The 21,138-nt window shown below is 39.9% G+C and overlaps 1 protein-coding gene across 2 annotated transcripts in view; it reads right to left on the reverse strand.

Annotated features, from left to right (window-relative positions):
* The window catches only part of EFNA5 (ephrin A5), a 271,066-nt gene that overhangs the window by 35,955 nt on the left and 213,973 nt on the right, over positions 1-21,138 (reverse strand). For both annotated transcript variants that reach the window (XM_077816342.1, XM_077816341.1), the window contains exon 2: positions 16,274-16,566. In XM_077816342.1, coding sequence (XP_077672468.1) covers positions 16,274-16,566 — 293 coding nt within the window. The remainder of the gene's footprint in view (positions 1-16,273; positions 16,567-21,138) is intronic.

A 21,138-nucleotide genomic window follows, 5' to 3' on the forward strand; every position in this document is an offset into this window, starting at 1 on the left:
AACCACATTGTAATATCATCATGATAGACAAGTTTGCTCAGTTTAAACCACTTGCATCTCCAAATCAAAGAAACCTATATGTTCATGTTTTTTAAAAACTCCAACAGCCAATTGTTCAGAACACAGAAATGTCTATTTATTGTTTGGAGGTTATTTAGTTTTTTTGGTCCTTCAATTGTAGGCATGCATATATATCATGTCTAACATGACACATCAACAATATCAACCTAGAATGAGCTGCCTCAATAAAGTTAGTCTGAGGAACTACGAGACTAACATGCTGATGACATGGAGGCAATGGAATATAAACACTGTTATTCCAAATGGCACTGGTGTGTTATTTCCATTTCTCCTGGCATCTGTTCCATGTTACAAAATACAAACATGCAATACAGAAGCTCATTAAACTGGCTTCAGTTAGCTCAGAAATCAAATTACCACAGCGATACAGGTTTATAAATCTGAGAGAAACAGCTTCCTTGAGATAATAATAAATAATACTCTCCAATTTTACAGTGCCTTTCATCCAAGGACTGTAAGTGTTTTATATACTTTATTAATCTCCTTACGTCTCTGAAGAGTAAGTAAGAGACAAAATATCACTACAAAATAACTTTACCAACAACTAAAATGCAGCCACCTCTGAAGTGAAAAGAGGTAGCTGTTTAACACCACACAGCAGCACCAAAACCTGTTTAAGCCAAGAAGTGATAAATGCTATATCAAAATAAAACTGCAGGAAGAATTTAGGTAGACAATGTAATCACTCAAGTTCTGAATTGGTCAGGACACCAATGTGATACTACACCCCCATATTCTTCATTGAAATATTGTTATAATATGATTGTAGCATAGCTAAGATATATTTTATGCAAGATGGGTCATGTGAGGTATCATTGGAAAGGTTATTACTTACTGAATATGATTATCCTATTCGTAGGCATGTATCCTTTTTGTATCTAAAGTTAGGAATGTTGACTATACATCTGTACTACAAAAGTGTTTGCACTTGGGGAATGCCCACCAGATAGAATATAAGAACATAAGAATGGCCATACTGGGTCAGACCAAAGGTCCATCCAGCCCAGTATCCTGTCTACTGACAGTGGCCAATGCCAGGTGCCCCAGAGGGAGTGAACCTAACAGGTAATGGATCAAGTGATCTCTCTCCTGCCATCCATCTCCACCTTCTGACAAACAGAGGCTAGGGACACCATTCCTTACCCATCCTGGCTAATAGCCGCCACAAATTTATCCAGTTCTCTTTTAAACCCTGTCCTAGCCTTCACAACCTCCTCAGACAAGAAGTTCCACCGATTGACTGTGTGCTGAGTGAAGAACTTCCTTTTATTTGTTTTAAACCTGCTGCCCTTTAATTTCATTTGGTAGCCCCTAGTTCTTATATTATGGGAATAATAACTTTTCCTTATTCACTTTCTCCACACCACTCATGATTTTATATATCTCTATCATATTCCCCCCTTAGTCTCCTCTTTTCCAAGCTTTTCCTAGCCTCTTTAATCTCTCCTCATATGGGACCTGTTCCAAACCCCTAATCATTTTAGTTGCCCTTTTCTGAACCTTTTCTAATGCCAGTATATCATTTTTGAGATGAGGGGACCGCATCTGTATGCAGTATTCAAGATATGGGCATACCATGGATTTATATAAGGGCAATAAGATATTCTCCGTCTTATTCTCTATTCCTTTTTTAATGATTCCTAACATCCCGTTTGCTTTTTTGACTGCCGCTGCACACTGCATGGACGTCTTCAGAGAACTATCCACGATGACTCCAAGATCTTTCTCCTGATTAGTTGTAGCTAAATTAGCCCCCATCATAATGTATGTATAGTTGGGGTTATTTTTTCCAATGTGCATTACTTTACATTTATCCACATTAAATTTCATTTGCCATTTTGTTGCCCAATCACTTCGTTTTGTGAGATCTTTTTGAAGTTCTTCACAGTCTGCTTTGATCTTAACTGTCTTGAGCAGTTTAGTATCATCTGCAAACTTTGCCACCTCACTGTTTACCCCTTTCCCCAGATCATTTATGAATAAGTTGAATAGGATTGGTCCTAGGACTGACCATTGGGGAATATCACTAGTTACCCATCTCCATTTTGAAAATTTACCATTTATTCCTACACTTTGTTCCCTGTCTTTTAACCAGTTTCAGAGTAACAGCCGTGTTAGTCTGTATTCGCAAAAAGAAAAGGAGTACTTGTGGCACCTTAGAGACTAACCAATTTATTTGAGCATGAGCTTTCGTGAGCTACAGCTCACTTCATCGGATGCATACCGTGGAAACTACAGAAGACATTATATACACACAGAGACCATGAAACAATACCTCCTCCCACCCCACTGTCCTGCTGGTAATAGCTTATCTAAAGTGATCATCAAGTTGGGCCATTTCCAGCACAAATCCAGGTTTTCTCACCCTCCGCCCCCCCCCCCCCCCCCAAACTCACTCTCCTGCTGGCAATAGCCCATCCAAAGTGATCACTCTCTTCACAATGTGTATGATAATCAAGGTGGGCCATTACCTGCACAAATCCAGGAGTGAGAGAACCTGGATTTGTGCTGGAAATGGCCCAACTTGATGATCACTTTAGATAAGCTATTACCAGCAGGACGGTGGGGTGGGAGGAGGTATTGTTTCATGGTCTCTGTGTGTATATAATGTCTTCTGTAGTTTCCACGGTATGCATCCGATGAAGTGAGCTGTAGCTCACGAAAGCTCATGCTCAAATAAATTGGTTAGTCTCTAAGGTGCCACAAGTACTCCTTTTCTTTTTGTCTTTTAACCAGTTCTCAATCCAAGAAAGGATCTTTCCTCTTATCCCATGACAATTTAATTTATGTAAGAGCCTTTGGTGAAGGACCTTGTCAAAGGCTTTCTGGAAATCTAAGTACGCTGTGTTCACTGGATCCCCCTTGTCCACATGTTTGTTGACTCCCTCAAAGAACTCTAATAGATTAGTAAGACATGATTTCCCTTTACAGAAACCATGTTGACTTTTGCACAACAATTTATGCTCTTCTATGTGTCTGACAATTTTATTCTTTACTATCGTTTCAACTGATTTGCCTGGTACTGATGTTAGACTTACAGGTCTATAATTGCCAGGATCACCTCTAGAACCCTTTTTAAATATTGGCATTACATTAGTTATCTTCCAGTCATTGGGTACAACAGCTGATTTAAAAGACAGGTTACAAACCATAGTTAATAGTGCCGCAATTTCACATTTGAGTTCTTTCAGAACTCTTGGGTGAATGCCATCTGCTCCCGGTGACTTGTTACTGTTAAGTTTCTCAGTTAATTCCAAACCTCCACTAGTGACACTTCAATCTGGGACAATTCCTCAGATTTGTCACCTACAAAAGACGGCTCAGGTTGGGGAATCTCCCTAACATCCTCAGCCGTGAAGACTGAAGCAAAGAGTTCATTTAGTTTCTCTGCAATAACTTTATCATCTTTAAGTGCTCCTTTTGTATCCCCGACGTCACATCCTTCTGTCAACCTGACTTTTAACTAGAGGCCTCCTGCTTCTGATGTATTTAAAAATCATTTTGTTATTACCTTTTGAGTTTTTGGCTAGCTGTTCTTCAAACTCCTTTTTGGCTCTTCTTATTACATTTTTACATTTAATTTGGCAGTGTTTATGCTCCTTTCTATTTGATTTGATTTCCTAGGATTTGATTTCCACTTTTTAAAAGATGCCTTTTTAGCTCTCATTGCTTCTTTTATATGGTTGTTAAGCTACGCTGGCTCTTTTTTAGTTCTTTTACTGTGTTTTTTAATTTGGGGTATACATTTAAGTTGAGCGTCTGTTATGGTGTCTTTGAAAAGTGTCCATGCAGCTTACAGTGATTTCACTCTAGTCACTGTACCTTTTAATTTCTGGGGTTTTTTTTTGCATAGTTCCTCTTTCTGAAATTAAATGCCACAGTGTTGGGCTGTTGAGGTGTTCTTCCCACCACAGGAATGTTAAATGTTATTATGTTATGATCACTATTTCCAAGCAGTCCTGTTATAGTTACCTCTTGGACCAGATCCTGCGCGCCACTCAGGACTAGATCGAGAGTTGCCTCTCCCGTTGTGGGCTCCTGTACCAGCTGCAATTGTCTAGCCGGCTAGCTGGGAACACATCAATGGATCTTACGGAGAACACTAGGTCTTTGAAGATGTTAATCTCCCACCTTCCTAAGAAGCTTTCCTGGGATGCTACAAACCATCTCTGACTCCTAGCTGCTTTGACACTGCAGGGTCATATGTTCAAGTCAACTGGTACTCACTCCATGATAGAACTCCCCTCTATTCGGCATGGGTGAGGCCACATCTGGAGTACTGTATCCAGGTTTGGGCCCCCCACTACAGAATGTGGACAAATTGGAGAGAGTCCAGCAGAGGGGAACAAAAATGATGATTGGGCTGGGGCACATGATTTATGAGGAGAGGCTGAGGGAAATGGGCTTGTTTAGTCTGCAGAGGGGAAGAGTGAGGGAGGATTTGATAGCAGCCTTCAACTACCTGAAGAGGGGTTCCAAAGAGGATGGAGCTTGGCTGTTCTTGGTGCTGGCAGATGACAGAACAAGGAGCAATGGTCTCAAGTTGCAGTGGGGGGAGGTCTAGGTTGGATATTAGGAAACACTATTTCACTAGGAGGGTGGTGAAGCACAGTCATACATGAAACCTAATTAAGACAGGGGAGTGACATAATCAGTGTTGGTTCTTCACTGAATCCCCGCCCAGGATGGCTGCTGTGAACATCTGAAACAAAGAAACAAAGACAAAAAGGGTGGGGGAAGGACTAAGCCCAGGCTGGGAAGGTATCTGGCCTGTGAAAGAAATACCTGGAAAATTTTAAGCTGCAAGCAAGAGCAGCTTGTCTTTAAGAACCTCTGCAATATGCCTAAAACAACATATAGAGTGAGAAATTACTACTTGTAACCAGTTTATTTAGAATCTTAAGCTTACATTGTGTTTTTGCTTTATTTGCTGGGTAATCTGCTTTGATCAGTTTGATATCCCTTATCACTTAAAATATATCTTTTGTAGTTAATAAACTTGTTTTTGTTTTCTCTAAGACCAGTTTGTAGAATTCATAACTGTGGGGAAGGGCTAAAAGCTGTACATATCTTCCTCCACATTGAGGAAGAGAGAGGAGGTGAATTTCAATCAGCTTATGCTGTACAGATCTCTGTGCAGTGCAAGATGGTACAATTTTGGGTTTACACTCCAGAGGGGGTGTGCACTTGAGTGCTGGGCAATTCTCTAGCTGAAGCCTTCCAATGCAGTGCTAATTTCAGTGTCTGTGTCTTTCTGCAGCTGTGTGTGTCCCTAGTTGTGTGTGTGCTGGAGGAGGCTTGAGGGCCTCGCTCAGCAGAACAGTGTAAGGGAGCCCAGGGTGGTGGAACAGGCAGGCTCAGTGGTATCCAAGTATATCCTATGGGATCTTTAATTACCATAAATATTAAGAACCTCAGTTTTACATATCTAAATGACATTACTCTTCAGAAATACCGTGCTCCCTAGCTCTATGTTGAGACTTTGGTTCAGTATTTTCACTGAGGCAAGAATGTCACCTACTGAATCACCGAGCACCTACGTGCTCCTTGGAGGTTTTTTATCCAGGTACTAATCAGTCCATCCCCTGTTAAGTCATGGGAGTTGATGGAATCACAGATATAACAAAATTCAACATGTGCTTTTCCCCCCCGAGACAGGCTGGCTTTCTTCCAACATTAGATGAAAAGAAAGAAAAAAGCTCCCCCTACACTCTCTTTTAATGTCCAGTATCAATGGAGCATATAACAGTGGAATGCAACATAATTCATTCATCCTCCTACAGGGGTCAAGACCTTCTACAATATGCTCATGAAACAGTTTTCAAAGTTGCAGATGTATTGTGTATCCTCCCCCTTTAAGTGTCTTAATAGCACTTGAATTTTTGAAGCGTATGAATCCAAATCATCTTCTTTCAACTTATCTGAAAGACATTCTCTTTGAAAACTCAAACAACAGCGACCAATACTTCTGTGGGTTCTCTCTTAATTTTCTTATATGGATTTCTCCTGAGTACCAAATTATTCACCAGCTTCTAATACACTCTTTGAGGATTCGAAGAACACTACCAACGTCAAAATCTGTTAGTCTCTGGCGACTGTTCCAGATTGATTTTTTTTTTAAAAACAGACCCAGAACTTAATTCTTCTGATGCTTTCTAATAGCCACTAGTCCTTTAATCTACACATGAAGCTAAGCATGAATTCCCTTGTAAAGGTAACCTTGCTCGTTTGTCTAATATTATCACACCAAAATAAAAAAATAATGTATTTTTTTAATGTACACATTTATCAAACCCTTCCAATTCACTCAGAACATCTCAAGCGCTTTGGGTGAACCAACTATCAAAGACAAGACTCCTACTCGTGCAGCATGTCTGGGCCCACTGCTGTCAAAGTAGCATCAGTGTTTATGCTGATCAGATCTTGACTGAAAGGTTAACAGGGCGCCTAGTAATAAACAACTGTTTCCCCAAAAGAAAAGTACTATTAACACATTTAAAATGTTTTAAATTCCCTCATATCCCTTCCTAACGCTCTTTAGTTAACCTTAATTTCTTAACTTTTTGAATACATTCATAATTCTTAAAAAGATGCCTGGGGAGAATTCTTCTGACATGACAGCTTTAAAAAGAAATTTAAAAACTCAAACAAGTGTAGTCTTCCTGGCTTAACTGTAGGACCTTTAAAATGAAGGAAATAAAGCCAACACTTTTATTATGCCCTGGTCTACACTAGGATTTTAGGTCGAATTTAGCAGCGTTAAATCGATGTAAACCTGCACCCGTCCACACGATGAAGCCCTTTATTTTGACTTAAAGGGCTCTTAAAATCGATTTCCTTACTCTACCCCTGACAAGTGGATAAGCGCTTAAATTGGCCTTGCAGGGTCGAATTTGGGGTACCGTGGACACAATTCGACGGTATCGGCCTCTGGGAGCTATCCCAGAGTGCTTCATTGTGACTGCTCTGGACAGCACTCTCAACTCAGATGCACGGTTGTTTGCCGTTGCTCTGACGCAGGGAGGGGCGACTGACGACACGGCTTACAGGGTTGCCTTCAGGGAGCTAAAATCAACAAAGGGGGTGGCTTTACATCAAGGAGTATTTCAGGCAGGACTTCATGGAGGGTTCCAATAAGAAATGGTGCACCTAAGTTATTGTTCTTATTGGAACAAGGAGGTTAGTCTGGCCTCTGATTGATACATGGCTAGATTTACCTCGCTGCACCTTCTCTGTGAGTGACTGCAGTGTGACCTAGAGGAATGAGTCTCCTAGACGGGGGGTGGGGTGGGGTGGGGGGATTTGCAAATGAGTACAAAACAAATCTGGTCTATTTCTTGTTTTGATACACTCCATCTATCTTTTACATCTTTGGCTGGCAGCAGACGGTGCAGAAGGACTGCAAGCCATCCACATCTCATGGCTGCTCGGCAGAAGATGGTACAATAGGACTGCTAGCCATCCTCATCTCTTGCCTGCCCGGCAGAAGATGATGCAATAGGACTGCTAGCAATCCGTATCGCCTGCCTGCTCACCATAAGATGGTTCAATAGGACTGACTGCAGGACTAAAGAGAATGACCTGATCAAGTCACTTCAAATTTACTCCCTGTGCCCATGTCTGCCCAGGCGCTCCTGATCGACCTCACAGAGGCGACCAGGAGCACCTCGGACATGACGATGACGGCTACCAGTCATATTGCACCGTCTGCTGCCACAAGGCAATGGGTTGCTGCTGCTGTGTAGCAATGCAGTACCGCGTCTGCCAGCACCCAGGAGACATACTGTGACGGTTACCTGAGCGGGCTCCATGCTTGCCATGGTATGGTGTCTGCACAGGTAACTCAGGAAAAAAGGCGCAAAACGATTGTCTGCCCTTGCTTTCATGGAGGGAGGGAGGGAACGGGGGCCTGACGATATGTACCCAGAACCACCCGCAACAATGTTTTAGCCCCATCAGGCATTGGGATCTCAACCCAGAATTCCAATGGGCAGCGGAGACTGCGGGAACTGTGGGATAGCTACCCACAGTGCAACACTCTGGAAGTCGACTTTAGCCTCGGTACTGTGGAAGCACTCCGCCGAGTTAGTGCACTTAATGCACTTAGAGCATTTTCTGTGGGGACACACACACTCGAATATATAAAACCGATTTCTAAAAAAACGACTTCTATAAATTCGACCTAATTTCGTAGTGTAGACATATCCTATGAAACTCTCACTGAACCATCAGACTAGTCTTCATTTCCAAAGTGAAGTAGCTGCTTTTTCAGGTTATAAATTTTCAACCTGAATTATACCAGATTTTAAACCTCATGACTAATGAGCTAAGAAAAGAAACTATAGAAAAAAAGTCTTCTTTTAGGTCTGTACAATACACAAAATTTACTGGTATTCGTATAGAAAGGATAATAGTTATTGTATAATACCCTCTCGTGACAGTTGTATTTTCTCATCAGTGGAGAAAGAAAGAAAGACAGTCCATCTTCATGTATGAATGCTGTTACAGGCATAAATATGCCTGTGATTCACTAGAGAGTATTGCTGTAAAACATTACAAACAAGCATCTCAAGAAAGGATGAGCACCTACAGAGGTCACAATGAAACTAAACTGCCTTTCAATTAATTTCTTACACATCACACTTCAAGACAAGGGAAACAATATGTACTGAAAAAAATATTTTAATTAATCAAAATTATCAGTGTCCTGCTGGATTTTGCGAGTTCCTATGTTTTCCAAGGTTTGGGTGCTGCTACTTCAGACAGGTGGGTTCTGAATATCAAGACTCTTAAAAAGAGAAAGACAGTCATCAAAACCTGAATACCCCACACACAGGTACACACAGATCTCCATGGGTAGACCTTCACTTAGCCATATTTTATCCTTCTTTCCGCTGTGTAAGCATCACTCTTCACAAGTGGAAAAGCCAGCCCTGATGGAGTGAATCCAGATTCCATTGGGACTAACAACCCCTTAAATCTTCCGCCTGCTCTGACATAAGTCTTTAGCCGTTTGGCAAGGATGACAAGGCCATAAACTTAATGCTCCTTTGTGGGGACCTCCAAAGGAAAGCCACTTGTGTGGAAGATTTGTTACTTAACAAAATAAAAAGGAATGGCTCTGTCGACATTAAAATAATGTCAAAAAGTCTTTATAATATGGAAGAATTATAACACTAGTGAAATTAATTTACCACCTAATGCTGTATTTGGACTCTAATTTGAGAAGTAGTGCCAGAAGACTGCAAAGTACCAGTTTTCCTCATGAAAAGCCACACAGAAATTGCTGAATGACGGAGTAGGCAATAGCTCCAGGACAGTTTAACGGAGAAACAGAGCCCAGTCATTCAAATGGAGGTTTATATTTTTACACAACCATGGTAAGGCTTCAGAGAAGAATTAATCATTATCTTACCTGAGTTCTAATGTTGGTCATATCTGTGAACATCAAGGGCCCATTCTCATCTACACTTAAGCTATTTTACACCATTCTGGAAGTGCAAAGGGGTCTAAAAGTGGATGCAAATGTAATTTATACCCACTACTAGGCCCCTTTACATTGCCAGAGTGGTGTAAAGTGGTCTTAGTGTAAATGAGAATTGGGTCCCAAGAGACCTGACTTTATAGGAATGAGAGATTATAGAGAAACCATGTTTTCTAAGGGCACTAGATGTGTAAAAATGTACTTCACTGATATTATTAGTTAGCTATTGCTTTGCCACTACTGCAAGAGTCTGAGAATATCGATCAACTGATTTCCTAAACAAAGACCTCATTATCTCTGCATTATGAAAAGATAGTGATCTAATCCAGTGGTTCCCAAAGCCGGTCCACCACTTGTTCAGGGAAAGCCCCTGGTGGGCCGGGCCAGTTTTTTTTACCTGCTGCGTCCACAGGTTCGGCCAATTGCGGCTCCTACTGGCCACAGTTTGCCGCTCCAGGTCAATGGGGTCTGCAGTAAGGGCAGCCAGCACATCCCTCGGCCTGCACCGCTTCCCGCAGCCCCCGTTGGCCTGGAGCGGCGAACCACAGCCAGTAGGAGCCACGATAGGCCGAACCTGCGGACGCAGCAGGTAAACAAACCAGCCTGGCCTGCCAGGGGCTTTCCGCAGCTTTGAGAACCACTGATCTAATCTACAGGAAGCCTGGGTTGACTTCCAATATTCTGCAAGGTGCAACAGAGTAGTCACACTAGCTTCTCTTTCGTATCTCACTTTCCAACAGGAGCTTGCTCATACAATTCAAACTCGGAGCTAGAGCAATTCTGGGCTGATCTCACCGCACAGTGCTTCACAGTCAGCAGATTTGTAAGTAGTGATATCAATAGTTGTTCTGGTGACTTTCAAACTAGCTCTGGAATCCTGGGACATATCAGGCCATAAATAATAACTCTAATTTGACCTGTCTTGATTGTTTTTACTAACTTGATTTCCTGGATTGAAAGAATAGTGTGTTCTCATGGAGTGCCACAGCTTTTAGTTTTGATTTAAATATTCTCCAAATAATCTCTGAAAGGACAAGATTGCAGTTCTAATCCTCCCTTTTTGTCCCCTCATCACACAAATCCAACCCTGTTCCAGAGCAAGCGGCGGTCCCTATCTACAATCAAAGAGTCCTATTTCATTAAATCCCGTACCTCATTATACAGAACATTTGCCCAGATACACTTTTAGTCTGTGCAGTGCATCTGTGAAAGTAGGGAGCTCTATGATCCTTCTAATATAGCATTTAAAATTAATATACAGTACAATAGACTCAGAGACCAAAATTTATTAGGAAACCACATAACCTACTAATATGCTGTAGGTTACGTGGTTTCCCAATAAATTTCTCTAGCATAGCTTTACAGTCCAATATACCACCTTGCCTCTCCACCCCTTCTAAAGGATCAAAAAACTCCTGCAATAGCTAAAACAATCCTAAGGGATAATGGCCACACTGGCAATTTGTGAAGCTTTGCCTGGTTTTTAGTCATGGAAAATTATTTTGCTCTTTGTGACTTAACTTTCCATGAGAACAGGACAATGCCCTTCTTGTTTTACTTGTTGGTCTGTGTTTGCACATACCAAGCTCTGGTAACAAGCAGATCACCGCCAGTTTTCTTGTTAGACTGTCCTGGACATTTCTAATGCCAACCTCATTCAGAGATTTGAGGATGCTTCTCGCCATGAAGGGTAAATCTTTTACAGTTTTGTATTTGTGGCACTTAGGGACTGGATTCTTGGCATAGTAGCCTCAAGGTCTAATTCAGCATTTGCATACTCTACAGCCTTCACTGGGGTTCTATCCACTTACACTAGGACTGAATTTGGGAATCTATCTTCCTGTTACATCTTTCACAACACCACCACCTTGAATGTCACTACCACATAGTGCTGTTTTTGGTCTCTCCTGCATCCCAACACTTACACAGAAAACATATTAATGGCTAATATTTCCTAAAAAATCGGGCACCCTAATCCCACTACCTTTCAATGAAACTTTAGACTTCTAAGTGCCTAAGTAATTTTTAACAATGGGGCTTAGGAGTTTTTGAAAATTTTGCCCTACAAATCTAACTTCACAGAGATATGGTTGTATTAATCTCCTTTACTTTACGACAGTAAATAGATTGGCAATCCAAAGAGGTATGTACAAGCTAGTGGGAAAGAAGCTATTAATATCATGCTAGGTAACTGACTTTTTACCTGTTTTTACCTGAGTGGGAATACCCATCAGTACAAACTAGTAGTAACAAGCTCAGAAAGAGTCCTAGATTAATAGTTATTAAGGACAGAAGGGACCATTAGATCATTTAGTAGGACCTCCTACATAAAACAGGTCATAGAGTATCAACCAGTTACCCCTCTAATGAGTCCAGTAACTTGTGTCTGATTAAAGCATATCTTTCAGAAAGTCATCCGGTCTTGATCTGAAGGCTTCAAAAGATGGAAAATCCACCACTTCCCTTAGTAATTTGTTCTAATGGTTAATTAACTTCATTGTTAAAATATATGCCTTATTTCTGATTTGAATTTGTCTGGTTATAACAACCAGGCCTTGGTTATATCTTTCTCCTCTAAGTTAAAGACGTCTTTAATACCTGGTATTTTCTCCCCATGAAGGTATTTATAAGTTATAATCAAGCCACCTCCCAGGCTACTTTTTCATAACTAAACTAAATTGAGCTCCTTATCCAGCCATCAAATCATTTCTGTGATTCTTTTTTGCACCTTCTCCAATTTTTTCAATATCTTTTAAAAAATGAAGGCACCAGAACTCAATGCAGTATCCCAGTACAGGTCCTGCCAGTGCTGTTTAAAGATGTAAAATGATCACCTTACTCCTACTCACTGCTCCCCTGTAAATCTAAATCCAAGGATCACATTAGAAATTCTTGCCACAGGGTCACAGGGACCAGCCACGCTGGTGTTTATACACTATGACCTCTCAATCCTTTTCAGAATTATTGCTTCAGAGTCTCAGTCCCCCATTTCCGTATGTGTGGCCTACATTCCTTATTCCTAGAGGTAAAATCTTCCATTTGGCTGTGCTGAAATGCATTTCATTTGAATGGACTCCGTTTACTGAGCAATCCACATCATTCCATATGAGTTTCCAGACCGTCTCATTTTTTGCCATTAGGCCAATCTTTGTGTCATCTGTAAATTTTTATCAGCAGTGATTTTATAGTTACTTCCACATCATTGATAAAAATACTGAAACGTATTCAAGACAAATCTGTACTCTGAACCATACAAAAATCCAAATGTTAAGGTCAGTTTGAAACTTCCCTCTTCCTTATGTTGTTTTTTCCCCCGTTTCTGCTATTAGACTGCATGCTCTCTCTGTTTCCCTCCTTAAAGAAGTTACTCAAAACATAAAAATTCCATGAAACATTCAAGTTCTTTGGGTACACCTCACTCTTTCAGTATGTTACATCTTCTTCTGTCTGCTTTTGCTTCAGTAGTAACAATAATAATAAAGGTCTAAATCCCATGATCTTTACTTGGTTTTTAGTCAGGCTAACACATTCTACCCTCCACAGATGGTAGTCTGAAGAAGGACTGAGCCCCATAATTTGATCCATTATTTTTTCCACTAAAATTACCCTAATAAACGCTGCTGTAAGCAGTTAGGTTTTTGGAACTAAACTCCAGTTAGTAAACTTTTCCCCTTCCAAAAGTAAACCTACTTAACTGATATTTTGCTGATATGCAGGTTTATATTATTGAAGTCATCTCTCAAGTGCAAATAGAGATGATCTAATACAAAACATGTAATAATCTAAGATTTCTAGATGGGGGAAATAAAGAACAAGGAGATCTGACTCCATTCCGTTGATACATGTTGTGTGCCAAATGCCAATGAGGACATGGAGCAATAAAGGGAAGCGATATTTCATAAAAAGGATAGTTCAGGTAGAAAGAAAATGATTGGTTTATGGTTATTACATTTCCTGAGACTGGTGGAAGTAGGAGGGACAAAAATTGTCCTTAAAGCATACGGCAGGAAGATTGATAATGGCTCTTATTTAAAAACTTTTGCAAATAAATACCAAGGAGTGTGAAATCTAGCCTAACACTACACCAACCCAGGCAATAGCTCAATTTCCTCTTACTTTCCAGGCTATCTAATCACTGGACAATTTGAATCCTGTTTCCCAGAATACACCAACCTGAAAGCCACTAGCCTTCTGTCCTTGGATAACATGTTTATAAATGTCAAAATTTTTGGATCTGATGGGTAGATGAAACATCCCCCTGCTGAGCAATGAGCATATTAACCATTCAGACAGTAAGGTAGCAATGCTTGTTTCTGCGGCCTGCAATGGAGGGCATGCTGATAACTTCAAGGAAGGAACAAGGAACTGTTTTACCATCTTGTTCATTCAGCCCATATTTGAAGAAAAAAAAAGATATGATGGACAACCTTCCTTTGAGAATCTTCATGTTTAATTGTTACCACAGTATATAATGCTTCTCTGGGATCACTGTATTAGCTACTCTGTGCTACTGCTCACAATGAGTGAAAGAATGAAGAGGAAGAAATATTCCAACTATAGCAAAGGAGAGAGAATGTTTTTGTGTCTCTGAAACATGGCTGAAAATCTAATTTAACTGACTACCAGGCCAATATACTACTGGTAAATGGACATCTCTTAGCTGCTAATTTTGTGCTCTTGCCTTTCATTAAAAAAAAAAGTAATTCCAGCTAAACTCAGTTGAACAGCATAAAACTCCTGATATTTTAACGCTCTTTGGAACAATTACTTTGATGGGAACCCTTGACAGTTAAATGACTTCGTTAAATGAATGTTATAGAAGACACAATGATTTTTAGTGAAATATTGAATTTAACCACAAACAAGGAAAACCAGTCATAAGCACAGTGGGTGCATTTGAATAATAATGTCTTGTTTATAAAGCTCAGTGGATTTTGTATTTTCTGATAATCAGGCTATTAACTAGTTAGACCAAGTTGAGATTTCTCTACATTCTTGTTTGGTTTTCACTTTTATTACTGTTTGTTAGTCTAGAAAGCAAATAAGGAGGTTTGAACAGTGTGTGTGGTATGGTTGTTGTACAGCATTTTATTGCAAAGCAATCACATGATGCAAATTAGAATTCATTCCTCATCTTATATATCCCTGCTTGTTTTCTCAGCAGGATTTTTAAGAAGGAAAAAATTCACTTAAAAGACAAACCTGATGCTTACATGGGGCCTGATTTTGTAATATTTAGTGACAGAAAACTCCTTCGGACGTTAATGGGCAGTTTTCATGTTTTCAATACAATGTGCATTATTTATTCTACAACATTCTCCACATAGCTATGATTCCCTTTTTTATTCACTTACAAGATGTGAAATGACATCAGGCTTTTACATGTTTTCTCATGACTATCTCATGGAACCAGTACTGAAATGATAAAACTTTTACAGTTCTTTTTTTTTTTATTGCACTGCAGCACGAGAGAGAGAACAAGGTAGTATTCTTATGATGCTGAAATCCCTCTTATTATAAAACTTTATTTGATGGGGAGGAAAGGAAGTTGAAAACAATTCACTATGAGTACACTTCCCTGAAGGTTTAAAAGGGAAAATGCTAAAGAAATGAGGCTGAAAAATAGGAATGCTATGTATTCAGTTTCTCTGCTGAAATGAGGTGGAATGACTGTTTCACAGTAGAAAGGCCATCTACAGACATGAAGGCAATATTTATTGAGAACTTCAGCCCTGTTTAAAGCTTTTAATTCCCTTGTCTGACAGTGAAAGCATGGGAAAATATTGCAGTTGTAATACTGGAAGCTTGTTAGGAAACAGGAGACTTCAGGTACATAATAAATGGATGAAATGAGATCTTTGGTGGAGTATTACCCAAACAAGATAACTGAAGGAGTGACAGCTATCCAGACCGGCTATGAGATCATGAAATTCCAGTTAGCTCAACTTTCCAGTTTTAGCATCCTGATATTTGTATTCCTTTATCCCCAGCAGTTATCCTGCCTCTCCTCTAGGTTTCTGCCCTCACTTCCTCATCTCTCTCTTGCCTAAATTGGTACAGATCTCCTTGGAACACAGCTTGCAGCACACAGCATTCACCATCACTTTTTACTGATGCATTCATTCATGCTAATTTACTTGGAACCCGCTTCCACCGCATTCCATATACCCCACACTTAAAGAAACAGCTGCTCTGAATAAAGTTCTCTTTGGCTTGGTGCAAGAAGTATTTACCCTGAGACATTATTACTTCAAACAATATTGGACCACTGGCATGTGCAGCTATAGCATCTTCAGGGTATACAGCATTTCCCCTCTGAAGATGACGACGATGATGGTGATGGCAGGGGTATTTCAGCCACACAAATAAGAACAGTTAGGGACTTATGTATACAAAGTTAATTATTTTCCCCTGAGAATTTTTAGAATGTTTGAAAAACTACAGTAGTATCTCTAGCTTTAAACATCAGCAAAGGTTCATTGAACAGGCTGACATGCTATTTCATGTGGGGAAAAGAAACTGCTTTTAATCTCATTTTTACTCTAGATTCCCAGCTAATGAATCTGGGGATCCTGAAGTCTGCATTTACTAAGAGGCATCTGCCGCCCATATAGGCTGGTCTTTTGCAGCTCCATAAAACATAGGTGAAAAAGTTAGCCTGGTTTCTTACAGCTGCTATGCAACAATGACAAATCTCTAGATACTCACAGATGTAGAAATATTCCCGGCCTGGCCTGAACTCAAATCCTAGTGAGAAGGGAGTGAAGAGCTGGAATTTTTCTGAGAACTTCAATGGTCCATTCGGGGAATGAGGCCGATTACATTCCCACCTCTTGAATCCTTTGGAGGTGTGATCGCAGGAGCTGTAGCCATCGAAGTTCACCATGTAAAGAACGTAGCGCTCAGTCTTATCTTCTGGCACCGAATCCTCATAGTGAGGGCAGAACACATCCAAATAATCATTGATGCAGACATCAATGTGGTAGTCACCCCTCTGGAATCTAAAATTAAACGAAACATGAAGACAAAAGATAGAGTTAACTCAGGATACTTAGCTACAGATTTTCTCTTTCGAGAATGATAATGTCATTACTTCCACTTCATTTCACTTCAGCCACATCATTCACTTTTCAAAATAATCCTGGCCAAATTCACTTCTGGTGTAAATGGATGCTACTCTGTTGACATCAGCAGAGTAGCACCTGCTTATGCAGTACCATGATCATTCACACTTTCATTCCTTCAGCATGTAGAATTATCTTCTTGCTAATGTACACTAAGTTAAAGTGTATTTTCTCCTGTGGTTTTCTGAACAGTGGGGTTTTTTTAATTTAAAATTAAGCAAAAAGAGGAAAAGAAAGAGAAAATGCACTAGGTTCACCAAATCAGTCTCACTGTACACATCAACACAGACACGCACAAAATCACCAATCCAGCAGTAAGCACGTATGTGCTGCAAGCTGATTGGGCTAAAAATACTTAAATTGACTACAACAGCACAACTACGTTTACTTTTTTCTTCATTACTGGCAACACTTTGTCAAGATGGAAGAAAAGCCTGGATTGCTTTTTAAAGGTATTTGAAAAGCAGTGTAACTCCACTGCCAAAGTACACAGAGGAGAAATTGCTACATTCAGATAAAAGGATACTGGGATATGAATTATCAGCACTCAGCCTAACCTGACAGTTCTGAATGAGAGCCAGATGAGAAATGTAGTGTAAGGCAGTGGCCCAGATGCACTCCTTTATATTATTATTATTACAGAAGATTCTTTAGACATTGAAAGGAGGAGGTTTAGCAAGTGTCACTTACTTTGACTTTCTAATGCCTGGCATGATTTGTGGAAGAAACTATAAGAAGGAATTCAACACCTTCACATGAGCCCACCCTGATTCATTTAAAGATTCCATAAACCAACATCTGTAAGTCTGTCAATGGATGTGAACTTCCCCTAGGGCAACTCGTGCAACCAAACATTGACCCATTCCACTGCAGGCTGACTGCTCATCACTACTTGTGGCTTCTTTCTTTGACTGTTACAGTTGTCAAGTGCACCACAGAATGATAAAGGGATAATGACAGGTTTAACTGTAATACTTCTTTTCAGCTGAAGGGCATATTTTAAATACCTGACGGGCTTGAAATCTGCCACCTGGGTCCTTCTACCTAATTTCAGAGAAAAGCAATGATCTGCTGGTCCTCCAAGGAAATATTCAGAGCAAACTATACATTTTCATATCCCTATAATAATTTTGCTTCAATAACAGATTTTTAAAGGAAAAAGCCTGATATAGCTGTAGAATTCTTGCCAACGCACAGCCCCATGGTTTCTTCCTGTAATACGGAAAACCCTTTTTGAACTACTGTCATTTCAGACAAAAACTCATTTATTTAAATTATTAGTTGTAACCTAGAGGTTACAAACAGGGATATCTTGTGTGTATACAGAAACCCAATTTTCCCAACAATCTCCTTACTTATATTTTTCTAAAATTCCATTTTTTAATTAGTAAAGAAGAGTGAGTATGTGCCCTACCTGGCTTTAATTATTGCGCATGTGTAACGTCAAAAGACCCCAGTTGTCAGTGGGTGGGATCGAACCAGGGAACTCTGGAGCTTAATGCATGAGCCTCTGCTGCACGAGCTAAAAGCCAACTGGCTGTTAGCTAAGCTATAGAGCAGACTCCTTTATCTCTCTCCTTAAGTGGTCTCAGTGCCACCAGATGGGACAGACCACCACACCCAGAAGGTGTGTGGGATACACATGCAGACACTGCAAACTTTCCTGCAGGGTTATTCACCGGGTTCCTTGGTACTAGACCTCTCCCAAATACAGAGGGACAATTATGGTTTAGGGATGGGAGCTATTGTGCTTAAGAACCAAGGCTATGGTAATGGGTATCATATAAATAAAGAGATAGACTAATAAAAAATCTGTGATCTAAACTTCATCTCTACTGGGAGTGAAAGAGCTGCTCCACCTAATATTATAAATGTTGAAATAGTCTAATCCCTTTCTAGTGGTGTCCTTCCATTTTATTCCTTTGAACAAAAATAAACAAATAAATAAATAAATCCATGACCTAACTTTTCTCCTCGACCGTTACTTTTTAACAGACATGACCTCAGTGCTTAATTTGTAATGAAAGAGGTGCTGGGGCTCAAGCTGGGTGGCCAAAGAGCAGTGGCTGCTGGTTGGGTATCCAGCTCAGAAGGCAGCACAGCCACCAGCAGCACTGCAGAAGGGTGGCATGGTACAGTGTATTCCAGTGCTGCCTTCAGAGCTGGGTGGCTGGAGAGCAGCGGCTGCCGGCCAGGAGCCCAGAGGTGCCAGGGCCATTAACTGCGAAGCCTAAAGGAGTCCAGGCTCAGGCCCGGCACAAATTAAGAACTGGCTGAACTTCCTTCTGCCTCTACAAGTCATGGACCTTATGGTCTTCTTCAAGCTCTTCAGTTTACTCCCATGTCACTAATATGGACAGCTGGAAACAGAAAGCCTTGAAGGAAACACTAACTGCAAAGCAGATTTGCAGCTGAAGTGCACAGCTAAGTCATTTTTTTCCTCTTGGTATTTTTTGTAATCACTTTTCCCTACAGTGTCTATACTTTCATTCCATAATCGTTTTCTATCACCAAAAAGCATTCACATTTAAATGTCTGAAAAAGGAAGAAGATGGTGCATATTTAAAGTGATGTAAATTGGTCTTTAGCTGATATTGCTGGCACAGCAGTGAACCTGCTTCAGGGAAAACATATACCAGATATTTTATCAAGCAACTCCATAAATATAGTAACAGCAATACTGAAAGGAGACAGAATGGATATCAGAGAGGAAGGAAGCAGACAGGACATTTATTCCCTCTCCTGTAATATTCTGAGGGATCCAGTAACCAAGTTAATGTGAGTCCAAGCTAAGTGGAACAGAGGCTTACTAGATTTTCAAAACTTATTTTATTTTTACCAAAGAAGTTACATAATTTCCAACATGCCTACCAGAGTATATTAAGACTACATTCTCCCCTCTTCAAGTGCCATATTATGCTCAGAAAGGGAAAACAAAAAGAGACAGGACACTTCTTGTATTAAAAAGTTAAGTATGCTGATTAGTAACTAGCTAAAAACTAGAAGATGAAACTGCCCCTAAAGCACCCTAAACTGAATCCAAAGGGAATATATTTGACATTTACCAGCTGCAAATCTAATATTATTAGTGTAAAACCAAATACTAGAGTGAGACAAAGCTTTGGCTTTAAATAAGTGCATATATCAGCCCCTGTTAGCCAACTGCTTGTAGAACGCGGCAACACAGAGAAGGGAAGTGGAATTAGTTTACAAATATGTTTTGAGAAAGGATGAGAAAAACAGCAGCCTGTGTTTATGTCATAACAAGCATCTTCCTCCTCCCCCACTTCTGTTGTTCCTTTCAGCTGAGAATGTAAACCTTATGCTCTCCTACTGTCTCTCCCAACACCAGAGATGCTCTTTTACTTTTCCTTACGTCAGCCCTGATCCTGTATTGGGATCCACTCACGTGGAAGAGGAAGAGGCATTAGAAGACACAAAAACAGATAGCTAAGTACCTTCTAATCCAAAATTTCTCCATAACCTACACATATCAGATCATTACACAAAACTTACACTGATACCACTATAGAATAGTTGGGAGAAACAACAAACATAAGGATACTTAATTTCTCAGATGCCTCCTGTTTTTGTTTTTTTAATTCTCAACACTAGGAATTCAGAACATGGTGAAAAAGCTGCATGACAATTTAAATGACAGAAACATCATGATGACAAAAATCTTTTGAACCTAATTCTGGTGCTCTGCTTATCCATTAATGCAAATTCAAGCACACAGTCTGTGCACATGCATTTTTTCACAATTATAAATTCTGGAGCATATGCAAGCCTCATCTTGAATTTAATAACTTTGTTGGCTACTGAAATAAGAAATGATTTATTTAACTAGGTATTTAGACTGAAATAATATTTTGCATGCTGCTCTACTTCACTTTCTTTTCTTTCTTTCCTTCTTTAAATAAATAATATAAAAACCTGGTTTAAAACATAGCGCAACTGACATTAATTGCCCATTATCATATAGATGAATAAAAAACTGCATTAGCTTCTCCTTGTTGCTTCTCCCATACAAATTATAGAAGTCATATCCTTTCTTAAGTACATATTCTACTAGCAGCTCCTCTATTTCAAACTGAGTGCACAGGAAACACTTCCTTCTGTAGCATCATTCCTTCCCTTACTCAAAGTTTGTTCTCTCAAATGGATGAAAGGTCTTTAATTTTAACAGGAATTTAGTTCAAGTAAGTGCTGTAACCATGAATGTTGAAATTCTAGTCTTGATTATAGCCCCAGAAGTAGTCAATTGCAGATGGTGGCCCTGATTCTTTGTTACCTATGCAAAGCGGATGTTACCAAATCAGAAGATTAAACACCCATTTGTCCTCGTGTTACTGATGATACAAAGTGCAGGGCAACAGTGAATCAGGCTCAATGAACCAACAAATTCTTAACATAAATTTAACAGGAGAGCGGAAAAGAAAGAAAGAT

The sequence above is a fragment of the Eretmochelys imbricata genome, chromosome 5 (genome assembly GCF_965152235.1).
Source record: "Eretmochelys imbricata isolate rEreImb1 chromosome 5, rEreImb1.hap1, whole genome shotgun sequence".
Lineage (NCBI taxonomy): Eukaryota > Metazoa > Chordata > Testudines > Cheloniidae > Eretmochelys > Eretmochelys imbricata.